General features: G+C 45.2%; 1 protein-coding gene across 1 annotated transcript in view; it reads right to left on the bottom strand.

Annotated features, from left to right (window-relative positions):
• The window catches only part of LOC147733335 (uncharacterized), a 496,040-nt gene that overhangs the window by 142,309 nt on the left and 333,666 nt on the right, over positions 1–20,065 (bottom strand). The window contains exons 20-21 of the mRNA XM_086956338.1: positions 17,197–17,383; positions 11,607–11,776 (exon numbers count right to left, since the gene is read on the bottom strand). Coding sequence (XP_086812464.1) covers positions 11,607–11,776; positions 17,197–17,383 — 357 coding nt within the window. The remainder of the gene's footprint in view (positions 1–11,606; positions 11,777–17,196; positions 17,384–20,065) is intronic.

The raw sequence follows: 20,065 nt of genomic DNA, 5'->3' as shown, positions 1-20,065 counted from the left end.
GTAAGGGAGGTGAAAGTGCCTGTGAATAGTGACAGCTGCATGGGAGGTGAACGTGCCCGTGGATAGTGATAGCTCATAGCTGCATGGGAGGTGAAAGTGCCTGTGAATAGTGATAGCTCATAGCTGCATGGGAGGTGAAAGTGCCTGTGAATAGTGATAGCTGCACAGGTGTGTCTTTACTGTACTATTAATTTAATCTATAATTGCACGACGGGACCGGGACGAATAAGTAGTGAGGCCCGTGATTAGAACTGGCTACGTTGCAATGTTTTCATACGTATTGCAAAAAGCTTGACTATTAGCACCACCCAGTGCTGTAATGCAGCGCCTGCGAATCCGGACACAATGTGTGTGATGCTGGGCGCTGTATTACCGACCCCTGGTGAGAAGTACGTCACCAGGGGTCGGTAATAAAGCCTACCTGTTTTCTGAAGGCAGACACTATCCAGCTTCCAGGAATCGGGATGTGGGCTGGAAATGTTAAAGAGGAAGTTCTCGGCTCTGCCAGGGGCGTTCTCTCGTCAGGCAGAGACAGACCCTTCCTTCACCGCACGGTGCTGTTCCTCGGCCTCCTCCCTGTTCGTAGTTGTGCACTAAGATCTTAGCAGCAGATACATACAGTTCAAAGACAAACTTGCAGATGGGTGTTTAATCCCATTCAAGCCAAACGCATGAACAGATCAATTCAGAGAATCAGAGTAGTGACACTAACCATGACAATTCACAGCATTTGTTTATCAAACGAAAGCTAAAGATTTTTACTAAACAGCTTTTAAAGTAATTGTTATGCTGCGGTCAAATGTCAGCTAATTGCAAGTTAGGTGGTCTGGTCAACAAGTAAGTGTCAGCCCCCACGCAGCGCTGGCTGCGCACGCGACGCCGGTGTTGATGTCCACAATTTTTGTTATTAAAGTTCAGCAGTGCGCACGTCGTCCTCTGGTGCATCAATGCATTATGCCAGCTTGCAATATTGTACAACAGCCAATTAAGTCAGCCCTCACGCAGCGTGCTGCACGGCCTGTGTCACAGTTTATTTTTATAATGTTCAGCACAGCAGTGCCAGTGCACGTCATGCTCTGGTGCACTGCATCAATGCCATTATGCTTGCAATATTGTTCAACAAGTTAGGTACAGTAAATAGTGGCAACTAAATGGAAACGAAACCCCTATAATCAGGTAGGTTACCGTGGACATAATTTACACTTTCTGCAGTGTTCTTCACATGATCAGTGTCCGCCCCACTACTTTCAAATGTCACGGGCCGCCACTGATGGTGTGGTCAAAGCTGGGGTCACTAACATACCCCCTGGGGAACAGGGGAAAAAAGTGGTGGACATTACAGTCACAGAAGGAAAGGAGACGCCGCAGGGGACTGTAAAAGGGGCAGACGCTCAGGAGAAGTCACGGGGATGACACTAAGAAGAAAGAAGGCAAGGAAATAAAGATCCAGAAATTGCCATACATGGGGTGACTAAACCACTGGGTGTGCATCTAATGCTGATGACAAAAGAAAAAATATGGAAAGGGAAATATGTGGAGACTCTGAAGCTCCTCCACAGAATTGAGGGCTAAGGAGGGGTCCAAAGAAGAGGAGTTCGAGTTTGCTAGAATGCCTAGTGTGTGTAAAACGATAAAGACCTGGACAGCAGGCTTTCTTATTTTTGCAAGTGTTTGTGAGAAATATACAGAGCAGTGCGTATCAATATTTGAATATATGGACGTAATCTGCAGGTACCAACGTACATTTGGAGGGGTATACGTGGGCGCATTATGACGAAGAATTTAGGGCACGGATGGTATGAACGCGGAGGCAAAGTGGGGGTTGGGGCAGGGGACACTGACCTATACCAGCAGACAATGGAGTCAATCAAGTTCCGGTAAGACGACATACGCAGCAAGTGGTTTGCCGTTGGTATATCAGCCTTTTCTGCCCCACCCCAATTGCAGGGGGTGACGGTGATGTGCTTGGACTTTAACAAGAGATCATGTACCAAGGATTGTTGCAAGTTAAAACACGAATGCTCGGTGTCTGGGTAATATTCGCTGGGTCAATTCTAGGTTGCAGGAAAGTCCATGCATGGTAATCAGGCAGGACAGTGGAATCAGTATCACTGTGGAGTTACGGACAGTAGGGTAACCCCTTGGCAGCAAACAGAAGAGGACGAGTGACACACAACTAGAGGAGAAAATACATGTACATCAATTAAGGTTGACAGGCTTGAAGCTTGGCTGACGGGATATCAGAACAAACAGGATGCTAAGTTGCTGAGTGATGGCTTCACAGAGGGAGCTCAGCTACAGGGTCCCCAGACTTACCAGATGGGCTTGACAATTTGTTATCGGTGGCCACACATTCAAGTGGTGAGGGAAAAATTGGAAAAAGAGGTACAGGAGGGTAGAATGGCAGGACCTTTTGGACCGTGGCCTATGCTTAACTTGATTGTCTCCCCAATCGGGGTGCTACCAAAAAGGAGCAGGGTCAATTCCACCTTATGCAACACTTATGGCCGGAGGAGAGGTCAATAAATTATGTAATTACAGGGGAGGAGACCTCAGAGTTATATTCCTTGGTTTATGTTGCAATGGAACAGATAAGAAGGGGCGTTCTCATGGCTTTTGTCACAATTGAAGTTCAGCACTGTGATGGGCCTCAGGTAACGGTCAAATGGGTTTGCAGAAATGTCCTCCCGTTTCATCGCAGAGTCTAGTCTCTGTCTGTCAGATGCCTTCTGTCAGTGATGAGTTTTGGATGCCAAGGCCGTAGCCTCACTGCTCCACATTCATTTTGAGTTGTTTTTTTGTCACGGTTTCACAAGGTCAGCGCTGTGATGGGCCGCGGGAAGCGGTCAGAGAGTGGCCGGTTGGAACACCCACATATTTTATACCACGGAGAAGGGTGTAGTCTGGCACAGCCAAGGACAAATGCATCCATTAAAAGTGTTGCCTAAACAGGTGAAGCCTTTGAGTGCGGAAGGAAGCCACGATCTGACAAAAACGTTTCCCTAGTAAGTACTTTAAACATAAACTAAATACAGTATACAACTTCCACAAGGTCTATTAATATTCAGAGTTCTAACAAACGAAGTCTTCAGCACAAACTTTTGTATATTAATAAGTAGTTAAGGAAGGAGGACGAGACAACACATTTTAATAAAATACATCACACGACAGACACAACAACAAATGACGACAAAAGTAAAACCAAAGGGGGAGAAATATCTTCCTTAAAAATATATTTAGTTGAACTAGTTTAAGTACTTAGCAATTATCTTGGTTATCTCCATCATATGTGTCATTGTCTCTAATACCTATTTGATGAATTGTTTATTGATTGGCTTACACTGAAAAGCACTGGTTTGGCACCACTGCGCTGATGAGCATATTTGTTACCACAGTGTTCTATTCTGGCGAAAATGTGAATTGCATTTTTTTCTCAACAGAAGTATTTGTTGGGGCAGGCTAAACCTATCCTGAACTGTACTGCTGCTCCTACGGGTGTAGCAGAATGGGAATTATGAGGAGCTGTGCTTGTGGCCCAGCAGTGCCTCAGGAGGGTCCTGCACAATGAAAGGTTTGGAAATTGGCCAGTTATTTAAAATAAGCATTAGCAATGCAGTAGGTCTCGCATTTGCGAGAGTTTAAGCTATTGCCTTTGTAAATGACAATGACTTTTATTTATCTGTTTTGATAATTAACACACAAATACAAGGCATTGTCATTTACAATGCCAATAGCTGAAAGTCTTGTAAATTGGAGACCTATTTCACTTCAAAGAAGCGGCCGCCATTGTCCCTGGCTGCTTGGAGAGTGAAAGCACGCATGGTGCGTACAATGTTGCAGGAAAGCATGTTGTGCCTGCAGTAGGAGAAACTCATTAAAGAAAATAGTGCTTACAGGCTAAATAAGACATACAGTGTAACAACAGAAGTAAATGGGCCAGTCCTAATGGGAGGTTACAAATTAATACAAGGCAGTAATAAGGAGGGACTAACTAGCCGACTAACGAATCAAAAGCCAGCATTTACGAAGGACAATGATACAGGCCAATGACAAATATGGGCGGAAAGTGGGTGGGGCTTCAAGTACATACTCGAATACAGCATGCCTCACAGTGCAGCGAATGAGCTGCCCAGGCTCAACCTAAAAACAAGCATGTGGCATGGCAAGTTCTTTTGAGAAGACTGGACGAAAGGAATCCCTTTGTCAACAAAGCAGCTTCCAAGAAGTAGCTGCGATGCAGGCGAGTCACCGGAAAAAGTATTGAAACAGGCAGAAGCCTAGAACGCACTCGAATAAACGGTGGTGGCTGCCATCTTGATATTCTCATTAACATATGAATTATAACTGACTAATATATCACGTGTCCTCACAGCAGCAACAAAGTACATTTCCCGAAAAAAATTGAGTTATGAAGTGGTTTTCGTCTACAAGAAGTCATCAGCATAATATTTGAATATCTAAAAGTTGAAAATAGAGAAAATAAGCTTGCGATAAAAACAGATTCGATCAACGGTTCAGAAATATACCAGCATGCATTTAGCATTTTATTTGAGACAATTGTATTGAACATATTCTGTCGCATATTTGAAAAATAGAAAGTGGTAAGAATAATTTCAAAACTACTTAACGAGTAACTCAAACATAGCAGCTTCATAAACATGACTGCTATCAAATATACATTTTTTTGTTCAAGTCCTTTTTTTGTTTTTGCTAGGCAACGGGAGCTGGGGATATACGTCAATGTCGTAGGAAGCCGGCTTTGCGCAAAGGCAGAAGTACAACTGGCTGAAACTGATAGGAGATAAACACAAGAATTTTCAATGCAATAGGTCTCGCATTTGGGAGCGTTTAAGCTATTGGCATTGTAAATGCCAATGCCTTTTATTTATGTGTTTTTAAAAGCTATGGTGCTTTCACCCAAAGTGAAAAAAAATATATTTTCAAAAGCTTCTGTATTGCTGCCGCTACAGTGAAAGTAGCCCACTGGTAATTAAATAAGCGCAGCTGCTAAAGTGAAAGCGGACAGTGCCATATATTAATCAAGTACACGTTGATGCTAAAGTGAAAGTAGACCAAGCCGTATATTATATAATTAAATAAGCACGTCCGCTATAGTTAAAGTGGACCGCGCTGTAATTTGAATAAATAAATTACTTTAAAATAAAAGCAGGCGGGTGCTGCGATGTCGTGGGTGGAATAGGGGAAGAGCATTAAAGAAAATAGTGCTCACCGACAAACCATAACCATGTAGCAACACCACGTAAAATGTCCAGTCGTTGTGGGAGGTTACAAATGCTGACAAGGAGGTACGAAGGAGGGACTTATAAGCCTAATAACGACTCGGAAGCCAGTGTTTACGAAGGACAATGACACAAGCCAATTCAAAATATGGGCGGGACTTCAAAGCCATACTCCACTAATGCATGCCTCGCAGCAGCAATTGCGTTGCCCAGGTTCGACCTAAGAATGTAAGCGATATCTAAGAAATGCAACAATTTTGGCCCAAACATCACTTTGGCAGTCTCCAAAAATACGCTCATTTTGCCATCAAAAACCTTTTTTTGGATTAAAAGGCTCATTTTCCCAAAACAAACGTTTGTCATTTTCATGAACAAAACAACATTAAATTATAGTTTTTTTCCATTTTAGTAAATATTTTTGGTCCCTAAAATCAGCTTGTTATTTTGCACGAGTACTCTTTGACTACCATCACAGACACAGAATCTGACTTGCCTGCCAATTGATCTTCATCAAATGCCAGCAACATCTAACATGTGGCAGAGATTTCTGCCAGGGATAGTCAGAGTTATATATAAAATACACGAAATGTGTCAAAACTTGTACCATTATGCCACAACTCCATTACGGAACAATCAGCCACAAATTTGTCAAGGACAGGCACCTGATTCCACAAGAACCTTTAGGCCACAGATAACCATAATAACGTTATTTTATTTAGAGAATTTTATATAGCGCGAACGTGACCCTTTGGTATCAGAGCGCTTCACATTTACATGAGGTAGGTTTGGTATACATCTTATATGGCATGACAATTCAATGGTATGAGGTAGGTTTGGTATAAAGTTATATATTGAACATTTCACAAAGTATGAAGTAGGTTCGGAAATGACATATATCTGTATAATTCCTGTAAATGTCTATTTTCAAGGTTTCAATGGAAGTTGTTGCACTTGTCTACTGTACTGTACCAGTTGTATTGTGACTCCAGTACCAATAGTTCCGTATTGTCTTTTTCCGTGAATTCTACATCCATAAATCTGGATTAGTATAGTATCGACACAGGTTATCCTCAGTATAGCATGTGACTTTCTCTTCACTTCCATTTGTTGTTCTGTTTTGGAAACACCTATGTCCCGGTGGTGGTGATGCCTTGCCCATTTGAGGAACTTACTCATTACGAAGATCTTAGCTTCCCTCTTGAATGTTGCAGTTTTTGGAATTTTCCTAATATTTGAGGGGAGTGAGTTCCAAATTCTGGGGGCAGCTCCGGAAAAAGCTCTGTTATAAGTTTTCTTCTTCTGGAACATGGGTGGTCTCAGCAGCAACTCCTTGGCATTACTGGCTGGTCTGCATCCTCCAGATAGCTCAATCTTCTGGGCCAGGTATCTTGGTGTTTTGTAGTGGAGTGCTTTGTGGGTAATACATGCCATCTTCAGTTGGATTTTGGCTTCGTACGGTTGCTATTTAATGATTTCAGGTGTGGAGAGATTTGATCGAATTTCTTCGCTCCGGTCATGAGTCTTGCAGCTGCATTGAGGCATGCTTTTAGTAGAGCTGTGGACATTTTTGGTAGACCTGCTAAGGTTGTGCATCCATAATCAATCCTTAAGATAACTAATGATTGTACTGCCAGTTTGAGGTCTGCTGTAGAAATGAATGGTTTCACTCTCCTAATGTAGTTCAGGTGAAAACGGGCACTTTTCGCCATTGATTTAATGTGGGCTTTCATGCCTAGGTTCTTATCTAGCATGATTCCTAGCGATTTCGCTGAATCCACTAGAATAGGGGTGCAGTTTAGTGCTGTGATCAGTTTGGTCCATTCCTTCACTTATGTGTGGTTCTTTGGTGGTGAAATTAATAGGAATTCAATTTTTGTGCATTAAGTTTCAGATGATTGATAGTTAACCAGCAAAGTGATACTTTTAGGGCCTCATTCATTACCTTGATGTCTTCCAGGGATGCGATCTTTATGTAAATCTGCGTGTCATCTGCATACATGTGATAGGATATTTTTGCGTCTCGGAGAATTTCTGAAAGGTGTTCGACATAAAGGTTGAAAAGTGATGGAGATAGTGTAGATCCTTGAGGGACTCCAATTGAGTTAGGACATGATGGGGATAGCGTCTGGTTGACCAGAAATCTTTGCGTTCTATCCTGAAGGGAGGATTCAAACCATTTCAGCACATTTCCTGACAGTCCCATCCTGTCATAAAGCCTGGCTAGTAATTTTCCATGATTAACCGTGTCGAACGCAGACGACAGGTCGAGAAGGACTAGTAGACATGTTCGATCGCGATCTAGGGCCTGTAATGCATCATCAACAATATGTAGGATTACTGTTTCCATGCTGTGGCCTGTTCTGAATCCCGACTGGCAGTTGTCCAGTAGCATGAAATTAACGATGTGTTGGCTCAGTTGATTTTGTACACATTTATCAATGAATTTGACAAGTAATGGAATATTGGTAACTGGGCGAAAGTTATTAGGATCTGCCGGGTCTGCTGTAGGTTTTTTGAAGATGGGGATGACTGGACCTGTTTTTAGGCATTCCGGAAGGATCCCTTGTGATAGTGAGGCATTTATTATTCTAGTCCATATTGGGATAATGATATGGCTGACTTTTTGTAGACATTTAGAAGGGAGTGGGTCATTAGAGTGATTATTAGGTTTGATATCCAAGAGCGTTTTGGCGATGGAAATCTGGTCGTATAGCTTGAAGGTATCCCACTGTGCTTTGGTCTTTGCCCTATCATGGTCAATTGTCAAGGTGGTATTGTTCAGTATTTGTGTTTGGTTGGGCATGTTGTCAGTTGCAGTCCTGAGCTCTCTTTCAAGCGTGTTGGCCTTATCGGTGAAGAAAGCTGAGAATTCTTCACAACTCAGATAAGTTTTAGTAGTTTCTTGGGCAGATTTGGCCAACTTGTTGGATTGCTGCTTTATTATCTTGAATAGTTTCCGTGGTCTGTTTTTCGCGTTATCCAGTTCTGATCTAATAAATTCTCTTTTGGAATTGAGGATATTTTTGTTGTATTCGTTTCTGATTTTTCTGAGCGATTTCAGCTCGAGGGATGATGGGTGCTGTGTCCATTTTCTTTCAGCTTGTCTTAGTTTCCGTCTATCTTCGTTCAGTGTCCCATTAAACCATGGATTTGTATCCTTTTCTATGACTCTTTTCAGTTTTAGTGGCAAGGTAGAGTTGACTATATTTGTTACTGATGTAGTGTAGTGATCCGTTAGCTCATTAACATTCTGTAGATTGTTAGGCGGATTCAGTTCCTTCTCAAAACTTTATACCAGTAGCTCAATATTCGAGTCTTTAGTGTCTTGGGTCCACTTTTTGAGTTTAATAGGCTGCGTGGTCTTGTTCCTTTTCAAGGTGGGTATAAGGAATGTTATGGCATGGTGATCCGACCAGTCGCACGGAACAACTGAATGGATTGAGATATTTTTGTTTCTCTAAATTATCCAGTCCAGTGTTGCTTCTTTCGAGTGTGTTGGCTGTGTGCAGGCTTGGGTAAGGTTTAGCTCCGTTAAAATAGCTTTAGGAGTGTTGATCTGTTTGTCCTTATTGTCGTCCCAGTGCCGGTTAAAGTCGCCTAGGAATATGTTGTTAGAGTGATCGTTAGCGTTAGCCGTGATGATCTCCATTAGCTGTTCTATGAAGGTTGCATTATTACCTGGAGGGTGGTAAAGCTCATGCAAGTTGCACCTTTGATTGTCTGTCGATCCTATATTAAAACCTAGATATTCACAGGATTCAAGTGGGTCGGATTGTGTTATGTTGATCTCTATATCCGATCGGTGGACACAGGCTATTATACTGTCCGCATTCAGCGAGGGATGGGCAGCCTTAGGCCAGAGCAATTATTATTCAAGGATTATGCACTAATCTGCCAAGTGTTTCTACAATATCCAGGTCTGCTTCTTGGCTTTATTAGAACTACCTTTCTTTCTGACCATCTGTTACTTACTGTAACTTGCAGAGGTGCACTTCACATGTCACAGTGATTCTAGTTATTCACAAGTTAGACATTTCTTCTCTGTCTCTCGCTCACTCTTTGACTCTGTGCTTCTCTCGCTTCCCCTTTCAGTCCCTTGAATGTCCTTTCCCCAGGCACAACCCCCCCCCCCCGCGCCCAAAACCACAGCTCAGCTTCTGTGCTGTACAGTGTCCTCCCAGGCCATGTCTGTCCCATGCCATCAGTCTCTGTTTATTGTATCCCACATGAATGTACAGCACTCCGATGTTCAATATAGCTGGACCCGCACTATATTAATCATACATATGGATACATACATGAGCAATGTGAAAGAAAGGTAGAGCATGATCTATATAAAACGTGTACGTATATAAAATTATTCAGAATAAGACCGTAACGTTATCTACCACAATATTAAACAATGCGAAGACACGTGTGATTGGATGCTCAATAATACTGCAAAATTAGTAAAAAAAAAAATCCAAACCATGCCAGCCGAGTATGTATCTGGCTGCCAAATAATTCCATGGCTGGATGTACTGTACTGCACGTCTAAACAATAGGATGGAAAGAAGTACCTGTATTCTAGACATTTCTATGGAAATAGGGAGTAATATTTAAAACAATATCAGGAACAGTTACTCCATAACTCTAATACATCCAAGGAGGAGGTACCACCTGTCTATACACTACAGCTCAAGGATGTACCTCAATCCCAAACAATACCACTTTACAGTAGTCCGTAGTTATCAACATCATGAGGGAGTGTGGTACCATGATTCTGAACAATGCCTGGGACCTCAGAGCTCCAATGTCCTGTGCACATCCCCAGAAATATGCGCTTACGTCAAATACAGTACTATGTCACGCAAAGGGCATTTCTTACACCCGCCAAAATCAATAGATATTTCAACGGTGCGGATGCCACCTGCCCCCGCTGCTCCCTTAGGGACGCAGAGCTAACACGTATGCGGTGGGGCTGCCCACACCTGCGCGCCTACTGGGAGGAAGTCGCAGACTCTTTGCACGGACCGCACGTTACCATTTGACTGGCACTCCTACATCCTGCATTTCTATCGCAGAAGCCGAAACAATAACGTGACCTTCAGGTTTTTAGACTAGGGAATGGCAGTCGCAAACACACTATTCGCAAAAAGATGGAAAAAACCCCCAGACTTACCTCATATACTGCTCACATGGGCCAAGGCCGAAGGCATTGCACTTCGCCGAGAAGACACCATGGGTTGGGTATACTCCAGATCTCATCCCACTTGCTGCAAGCTGGTATGTGATGCCAACTGCGCTACTATACATTCACAGCACCAGTATGGAAACCATATCCTCAGAAAGTCCCACAGCTAGGGAAACTCACTCTCAGTGCAGGAAGGGTTTGAACCGGGACATGGAGGGAACAGACATGACAATAAATGGGAGCACGCACCACTTACCACTACCCCTTATACACATACTGAAGACAAGTACTCGCTGAGAAAAACAATACACAAAACACGCCAAACGGGGCGGGGGGGGGGGGGGGGTTTGGTGGTGTCGGTGGAAAGCTTCAGCATAGTTAAGCACCCACCTGTTATATTTTGAGTTGCCCCGCCACATTATCATATGTCTCCAAAATACATTAGAAAATGTGTAACGATGACCCATAGCGCCAATCACACTGTATAAATGAACACTACTGGCAGCACGTGGAAACTAATACCCATTGTCAAGGTCCTCTTTATGACTAGTTCAGCCATATATATGTTGCAAATGACAGTTTCGATAACGTTTGATATGGAATGCCCACTGACACAATGTCCGTTGCATGTCAACTACTTAATGTTCTGTTTAAAATGTATGTGTATACGGTTGCCAAAATGTGGAAAATTAAAAAATGAATAAAAACAGATTGCTGGGCGCCGGTTTTGCAGAAATGCTGCAATATCGGCCTCCAGTAACAAAATTATGATTCTAAGCAATGCCTCTAAATTGTGTGCACAATGAATTTAAATAATACTATGGATGAATGGGTCCTATGAAAACAGAGGAATGATTTATCATGATCTTAAATGTTTACAAGGGCAACTACAGATTTCTGTGGAAGGGCATGAAACAAAGGAGCACTACAATGGAAAAAGGTAGAGGAGGGAGGGAGCTGCCATCTGACACACTCTCCATCACCACAAGCTGACGCCGTCACCAGCCTCTCTGAAGTACCACTATCTCCCTGTCTGCCAATCCGCCTCTTTCCATCTTCTGGCAGTCCAAAGTCCACCACCTTATATTCCACTACCAAAAAGATTGTAAGCCTCGATTTAAGTTTCAACATGCTATTTTTATGGAAAGCTATTTTAATAAATATTTAACATTCATAGAGGTGACAGTACCTACCAGGCGCACTCTGGCCAGCAGCAGCGACAGGTCACTGGGAGTGAAATGCTCATCTTGCCCCAGTGCCTCCAGGCAGTTTTTGAACTCATCAGTGGGCATGTCAGCCAGGATGTCAGGTGGCCACGCTGAGGGCACGGTGGATTTCACGGCCGCACATGTAGGTGTCAACCCTGTGGAAAAAGCAAACACAAGGTTGCGCTGCCAGATTCTAAGTGTCAGCATTACGGTCAGTTTGTGATGACAAAGCGGCAGGACTCGTGCACACACTAAACACCGGAGATGACAACCAGAGATGTCCCACAATAACTCCAAACACCAGCATCTTTATATCCCTCCACTGGTTACCCATCCTGCAGAGATCTTTGTTCAAACTAGGTTGCCTTGTTTATCGGGCCCTTGATCACTCTGCACCGGCTTTTATCAATTCTCTGATTTCCCTCCACACCCCTGCCCGCACTCTCCGTTCATCTTCCTCTGCCCTCCTCACTGTTCCCCGTTTCCACAAAACTCGCACTGGTGGAACTAGATTCTCTGTTCTTGCACCCCGGTTCTGGAACTCCCTTCCTCTCTCCATGCGCTCTATCCCTATTTTTTCACACTTCCGTAAAGCGCTCAAAACTTTTCTGTTTGCCCTGGCCTACCCCCGCTAAACCTCCTGGCCCTGTCTGTTCTGTTCCTTAGAGCTCTCAGCGCCAGGAAGCCGTTTTGGCCATCGTGCGCTCTACAAATAATTTCATTCATTCATTCATTCATTCATTCATTCATTCATTCATTCATTCATGAGGACTTGGAAGAGACAGAAGGCGTGAACGCCAAACAGGAGAGAGCCAGGCAAAGAGGACACCATGTGGATAGAAAAATACCAATGTCACTGTGATGATCTGGCATAGAGTGACCTGCTTAGACAGCAAAACACCAGGGTCATTGTATGACAACAGAGCAGAGCAAGCAACAGGTGGACGGCAAACCATTAGGCAATACATGAGGACAGGACAGAGGGGCACTGTGCAGACACCAAAACACCTGGACCAATGCATAAATTTGAGTCAGAGGTGACAAAGTGCTAGACTTCAAACAGAAGGGTTAGTAATAATCAAACAGAGGGAGCCCATAGACCACTCTCAGGGCCCCATTACAAGAGGGCTGCATAATAGCTTGCTGTGCCACTGGATTCAAGCTATCCTGGCTGATGAGGGGTGAAACCCTGAAACCGGTCCAAGGATGCTAGTTTATGGTCCAGGGAAGACCTGGCTTGGTGGTTCGGGCTGGACTGTTCCGATGAGGCACAGGGTCAAGACTGATTTGCATATGGCCAGGCTTAAACTGGGGTGTCATGGTGAGCAAAAGAATGATGGATTTAACCCAGATCTCTTGACTGGGGGTGAATGTTTTGATTTGTTCTGCACAGAGGCACAACTAGAGCCACATTCCGGTGGGGGTGGGGGGTAAGAAAATATTTCGGAGGGGGCTCATTTTTCCTGCAATAGGCAGAGTGGAGATGCAGGGGCTCTCAGAAGGGGTGAAAAAACAACAAAGCCTCATAAACAAGCAAAGTACTCGGGCGCGGCTGTGTGTGTGCTCGGGAAGCTGTCTCAGCCCGGGCTGCCCCCAAACGATGGGGGGGAGGAAAGGGGGGGTTCTGAAGCCCTTTGAGCCTAATGGGTGTTGCACGCCTGGTTCTGCATTCCGTCAATTAATTGTGTGTCTTTTGCATAATAGCCCAGCTTTCCACCCCAATCGAATTCCTATACCATAAAAATTGATAATTTTCAGGCATTGGGGCATTACCCTGAATTACAAATTGAACATCAATGGCCCCCTAAGAAATGGATAATTACCAGGGAATTCAAAATGCAGCACTCGGTCCCTGCAGTAATTCTACATTATTTCACCGAGGCACTTCAGCAGCAGAAGTGGGAGGGTGAAAAACACTGGCTGCTTTACAACAGATCTGGTAATCCTGATGTGGCCTGTTACACCGTATCTGGCTTTTTTTGAATTAATATGGGGCTTGTATTGAGCTTCCATAGTGTCTGACCTCAATACTTTCCACAGCTCAAGGTGGAGGTTCGAGGGTCTTTTGAAAGTGATTTGGACCTAACATATGTCCTGCTTCCGATGTTGCGGTAATCCGGAAAATCCCATCAGAAAGTGTGCCCGGTGGAAAGCCTGAGCTGAGAAACCCTCAGTGTGTTTTTAACCACATCAATGCTACAGCAATTCTCCCTCTGTGCTGAGGAGTCTTTAAACACCATGGTTCATGACGAGCTCAGCAGTGTACTGCATGACGAGCTGAGCTCGTCATGAGCATGGAAGGGGTTAAAGAGATGATCCCTGGTACGATCCCTGATGCAGGGACTGCAGGTTTTTTTTTTGTTGAAAATAGTTGTTTTTATTGCCCATCTCCAAAAACCTTTTTGCTGTAGCTTATCATGCTCTGCGTGGCACAGGCAACTTAGTGCCCACAGTGCACAGAAGGACGTGCATACACTTCTGAGTGATAATTTGTGCAAGGAGGATCACTCTTAGAATCTCCAGAGACTTAAAACCTCTTGATGAATATGAGGTCTCTATGAGAGTGTCCCCTGGTCCTAAAGTTTCTCTTTCTGGGATAACAGGTACCACAACATCCTGCAAAAACCACAGGTGATGGACAGAATGCAGAACAATGTCATACATTCACCCCAGTACAGAGATCTGGGCCTAAATCCATCGTTTTTTGGCACTTCACACCACCCCAGTTCAGACATGGCCATATGCAAATCAGTCTGACCCTGTGCCTCATGGGAACAGTCCAGCCCGAACTGCCAAGCCATGCCTTCCCTGGACCGGAAACAAGCTTCCGAGGACCAGTTTCTGGCATTCCAGCCGTCTTCAGCCCGGCTTGCTTGAATCCAGTGGTGTGGAGTGCATGGGACTCACGTCTGAGCATACCCATCCCACTCGGGGTGACATCCTGCACCAGGACCGAACCACTAAACCAGGTGGTGGCATCGCCATCTTACAAAGAGACATCATCAAATGCACTGCCTCCAAGAAACTACTTTCTTTGAAAACCTACATTTCAAGCTCCATATGGACGGCTAAACCACCATCAGGGGGATCCTTGCATACCGCCCACCGGGATCCTCGAGCAACTTCAGCAAACTCCTCACCGATCTTGTCACCCCATTTACCATAAACTTCAAAGACTTCTTACTTTAAGGCGATGTCAAGTACCATCTTGACCATCCCACAGATTCAAACACCATAGACCTACTAGATAGCCTACAAAACATCGGACTCACTAAGCTCATGAAAGGGCCCATGCACATTGCAAGACACACCCTGGACCCTATCTTTACATCCAGTGGCAAAATCAAGGTCAGCCACATCTCTCTGCTCACTTGGATAGACCACTTCATCATACACTTTAACATCTCGATCGCACCCACCACACTGACGGAGAGGTTACACACCACCACCTGCAGCTGGAAGACCGAAGTTGCATGGCTCAACACACTCCAGCTCCACCCCAATATCTTCAGTGACAACACCAAAAGAAACACAGACTGTTTCAATAACTGTCTCTCCAACAGTGCCAACATCCTCGCACCCCTCATAAACACCAACCTGAAGAGGACAAACAAACATGCGAGCTGGTACACCGACGCACTCGGAGAATCCAAGAGGCAATGCAAATAGAAAGAAAATGGAGAACCTCACAAGAGCTTGCCTCCAGGAAGGCATACCAGACTTCATTTAGGCGCTACTACCATGAACTGAAAAAGACGAAGAAGAAAGCTCTGACTCAGAGTATTGAAGCCAGCAACAACAAATACAAAGGAACTCTTCACTACCAGTAAGGAATTCACTCATCCGGCAGTCACCTCCAACTCCATCGCAAGGACTCTGCAACCAACTCTCTGACTTCTTCTATGACAAGATATCTAAAAATCTACAGGAACTTTGACCCGCAACCACATCCGTCCTCTATTTCGACCTCCACCACTAAGATCACCCCACTCACAGTGAGGACCCTGATGACCAACGAAGACAGCAGCTATAATGGCATTCATCCAATCAGGGGCTCCCACAGACTCATGTCTCCACCGCATCTTCAACCTAGGGAGTCCCACAATAAGAATGGCACTCACAACCATCATCAACACCTCCATCAATATAGGCACTTTCCCAGACACCTAGAAACACTGAAAAGTGGCCCTGCTCCTCAAGGTACCATATGCAGACCCAGACGGCCTCGGCAACTACAAACCTATCGCCCTGCTCCCCTTCCCAGCCAAATTCATAAGAAAGGCCATCAACCATAGGCTCTGCCACTACTGTGAACACCACAAACTCGTGGACTGCTTGCAATCAGGTTTCCACAGCAACCACAGCTCTGAGACAGCCCTCAGTACAGCTTCAGACAGCATTCACGCCATACTAGATTGAGGCCACGCTGCTGCACTTATTCTCTTGGACCTCTTTGGTGCTTCCTTTGTCTTAGTCTCCTACAAGTTACAACATACTTATGTCCAGACTCCAAGAAACCGGAATCCAAGGACCAGCTCTCAAGTGTATAACCTCTTTTCTGACTGGAAGAACGCAACAGGTCAAGTTCCTTCTGTACACCTCATAACCCAAGGACCTAATCTTCCACGAACCGCAAGGCTCTTCACTCAGCCCAACGCTCTTCAAAGTACACATGACTCCTCTAGTAAGCATCATTTGGACCCACAGACTTAACATCATCTCTTACGCCTACAACACGCAACTCATCCTATCCCTCTCAGAAGACACCAGCACCACCAAAACTAATTTCAAAATATGCATGTCTAACAATGGCCAACTAGATGAGAAACAACTACCTCAAACTCAATGCTGACAAGACAGAAGTACTGATATTTGGCAACAATAAGAAACCCTGGTACTCCACCTGGTGACCCACAGAACTATGCCCCACCCCTCACACTCCAACCATGACAGAAACCTGGGCAATATCCTGGACACCGACCTCACTGTGAAACATCAAATCAATGCAGTTACCTCCGCCTGCTTTTCACAAGCAGACTGGACTACGGTGATACCCTTTACTAGGGCATCTCCGCACACCTGCTATACAAACGCCAAACCATCCAAAGACCGCAGCGAGACTAATCCTGAACCTTCCTCACCCCATGCACATCACACCTCACCTCCGAAAACCACACTGGCTTCCCAATCAGAAACGTTGACAGTTCAAGATGCTCACCCACGCCTACCAGCCACTTGACAACCAAGGCCCCACCTACATCAACCACTGTCTACACTTCTACCAAGCATCCAAGAACCTCCATTCTGCATCACTCATGTTCACCCACACCTCAGTATCCGTAGGTGCAAGTCAGGAGTTAAGGCCTTCTCTTATCTGGCATCCAAATCCTGAAACGACCTCCTCCTGTACATTAGGACAGCCGCATCACTTATGGATTTCCACCAGAAACTGAAAACCTGACTCTTCATCTGATCCTTCTTGCAGAACCTGCACCTACTCAGCGCCTGGATACCTTCACAGGTGACAAGTTTTGCGCTCTACAAATCCACATTACATTACATATGTTTATTTTACCTGCTTTGGGTTTCATCCTGTTGCCCAGTAGACCGATGGAGTACTGCACTAAGAACTGCTTGGACTGAAGTTGGGCATCCTCGCTTGCCTTTCCCACGTTCTGCTGGCATAATGCTCCAAAGGAGGTCTGAGCCCATTGCTTCTCACTGCCAAACACCAGGTCCAGCCGCTGCTGAGTGATCAGGGTCTACGGAAAAAAGCACATGGGACAGTTAAAGACGAGAGTGATTAAGGGAACTTTGACAGTAAATGCCAAGGACAGTACTGAACGGGGAGAGCAAGAGAAAAGCAAGAAGAGAGAGGGAGGGACAAACAGAGAGTAAAGGAGCAAGAGAAAAGTTGGAAGAAAGAGGAAAGGATAATCATAGAGGAGAAAAGCGAATAGTGAGAAGAAAAAGCTAGGGGGAGTCAGTGAGGTAGAGCAAGAGAAAAATGAGAGCCAAGAGGAAAAAAGAACTAGAGGAGACAACTGGAGAATTTCATGTTAAAGACTGCTAGACATCATTCAGACAACAGAGCAATGTTTTTAATCTTGACCCAAATGTCTTAAAAGATCTATGTGGGAAAAACACTCCAAATAGTGTCAGAGTCTTGTTTGTTTATGTCTTTAGAGTCCCAGAGATGTGCAGTTGAGATTCCAGGTGTCAAGGCGGAAAGAAATTTAGATTAGTTTCATCGCTGACTGGATGAGGAGCAACCGTCTGAAGCTGAACTCGGACAAGACGGAGGTACTCATCCTCAGACCCACCCCCTCAGCCTGGGACGACTCCTGGTGGCCGACCACACTGGGAACAGCACCAACACCCACCGATCATGCACGCAACCTAGGATTCATCCTCGACTCCTTCCTCTCCATGGCTAAGCAGGTCAACGCCATCTCCTCCTCCTGCTAAAACACCCTCTGCATGCTCCGCAGGATCTACAAGTGGATCCCGACCGAAACAAGAAGAACGGTGACACAGGCTCTCGTCAGTAGCAGACTGGACTACGGCAACGCACTCTACGCAGGAATCCCAGCCAAACACCTACGATGACTACAACGCATCCAAAACGCCTCTGCCTGACTGATCGTCGACGTCCCCCGCCGCAACCACATCACCCCCCATCTGAGAGACCTACACTGGCTCCCCGTCGAGAAGAGGATCACCTTCAAGCTCCTCACCCACGCACACAAAGCACTCCACAACGCTGGACCAGCCTACCTTAACAGCAGACTCAATATCTACACCCCCACCCGCCAGCTCCGCTCCGTTAGCCTTACCCTCGCCGCTGTCCCCCGCATCCGACAAATAAACTCCGGCGGCAGATCCTTCTCCTACCTCGCCACATACTGCAGTCCCAAGACCTACTTGACTTCAGAAAACTCCTCACGACCTGGCTCTTCGAGCAGTAGCAGCACCCCCTTCCTCCTCAGTGCCTTGCAACCCTTTCGGGTAGGTAGCGCGCTCTACAAGCACTCTGATTGATTGATTTCAAACAATAGTGACCTTACTTAAGTGAGGCAAGTATTCAAAGTGACTTCCCTCAGAAAATTGATTCACAATGATGAATCGATCATTTAAAATAAATGGCACTTAGTTCTTCACATACATATGCACTGGTTACAATAAACACATCTTGAAAAATGAATATCTCACTATCTTATTGAATAAAGTTTCCTCTCTGTTTTCAAAGTGTAGGCGAACTCTATAAGGGATGGAACCCTGAGGGCAAAGGCCGCCTCCAGAACCGGGGACTTTGGTGAGGTGAAAACTGAGAGAAGGAGATGCAGACATAGGGCATACCAAATTCAAACACAAGGAGAGCTTTCTGAATAGCCAAAGCAGTCACATTCATAAGATTTGATTACGTTTTGGTCGCTGGTAGTCCAAGGGTGCGTGGATAAGACAAGATGAGTAGGGGTGATGGTAAATGCACTGGTGTTTAGCCATTTCAGGTCACTGACTGAGATGGATGCCAATCTCACCAGTCCTGTGGGATGCAGGCAGGTCTCGCAGATGGAGAGTGAACAGAGAGTGAGAAGAGAACAATGTGGAATAGCACTGAGAAGTGGTCGCAAATGGACTCTAGCGCATGGAAGAAGCACTGGAATGGTGGAGGGGAGCTTACGAGTATCCCGACTGATAGGGTAGAGGTGCCGGTGTGGCAGCAGATGCACCCAAGAGTAGTGAACTGGGTAGGGACCTGTGATCGGAGGAGAGACTGGGCAGAAAAGGATAGTGCTTGAGGGATACAAGAGCCAGGAGGCTGGGCTGATAGGGGCTCAATTGGTACTGGACCCCACATGGCAGTGGGGTGTAATGAGAATGTCTGTGACTCATGGAGGGAGAGAAATGAGGGAAATCATGGATCCAGGTGGGAATGTGTGATTTAAAGAAGTGTGGCGAAATACATATTGGAAGTGCATGGGGAGAGAGATGAGGCCGGCTGCTAGTGACGTGATCCTACTGCTGAGAGTTCCCTGGTGATGTCGGGTTCAAACAACTGAAGGTGTGGTTTGCCTCACAGGCATCCATGAGCAGAATGTGGGTGGAAGACCAAGTCCAGAATGCAGAGAAAAGGGCCATGACACATGCAGTCATTCCATGGAGAGAGAAGGGAAAAAGGCAATAAGTCGTTGTCGAGCTGGGTAGACACTTGATGACAGGGGAGAGAATGAAAAGCATGGGATTGACTATGGCACTATGTTCTCATCTTATGCTGAGTGGTCCAGAAAAGGTTGGGGGGGAATTATGTAGACGGTTTTCAATTATTACACTGAGAAATTAGGACAAAAAGAAGTTTCTAAAGATGGGAGGGGGAATTGAAATGTAGGGCAGAAATACCACACACTATTAAAAAGCGGACAAAGTTTTTACAACATCCGGCA

This window comes from Lissotriton vulgaris, chromosome 2_1, assembly GCF_964263255.1.
Source record: "Lissotriton vulgaris chromosome 2_1, aLisVul1.2, whole genome shotgun sequence".
In the NCBI taxonomy this organism is placed as follows: Eukaryota; Metazoa; Chordata; class Amphibia; order Caudata; family Salamandridae; genus Lissotriton; species Lissotriton vulgaris.
Note: the sequence above shows the minus strand (reverse complement) of the source record. Positions and strands in the feature narration are given on the sequence as shown.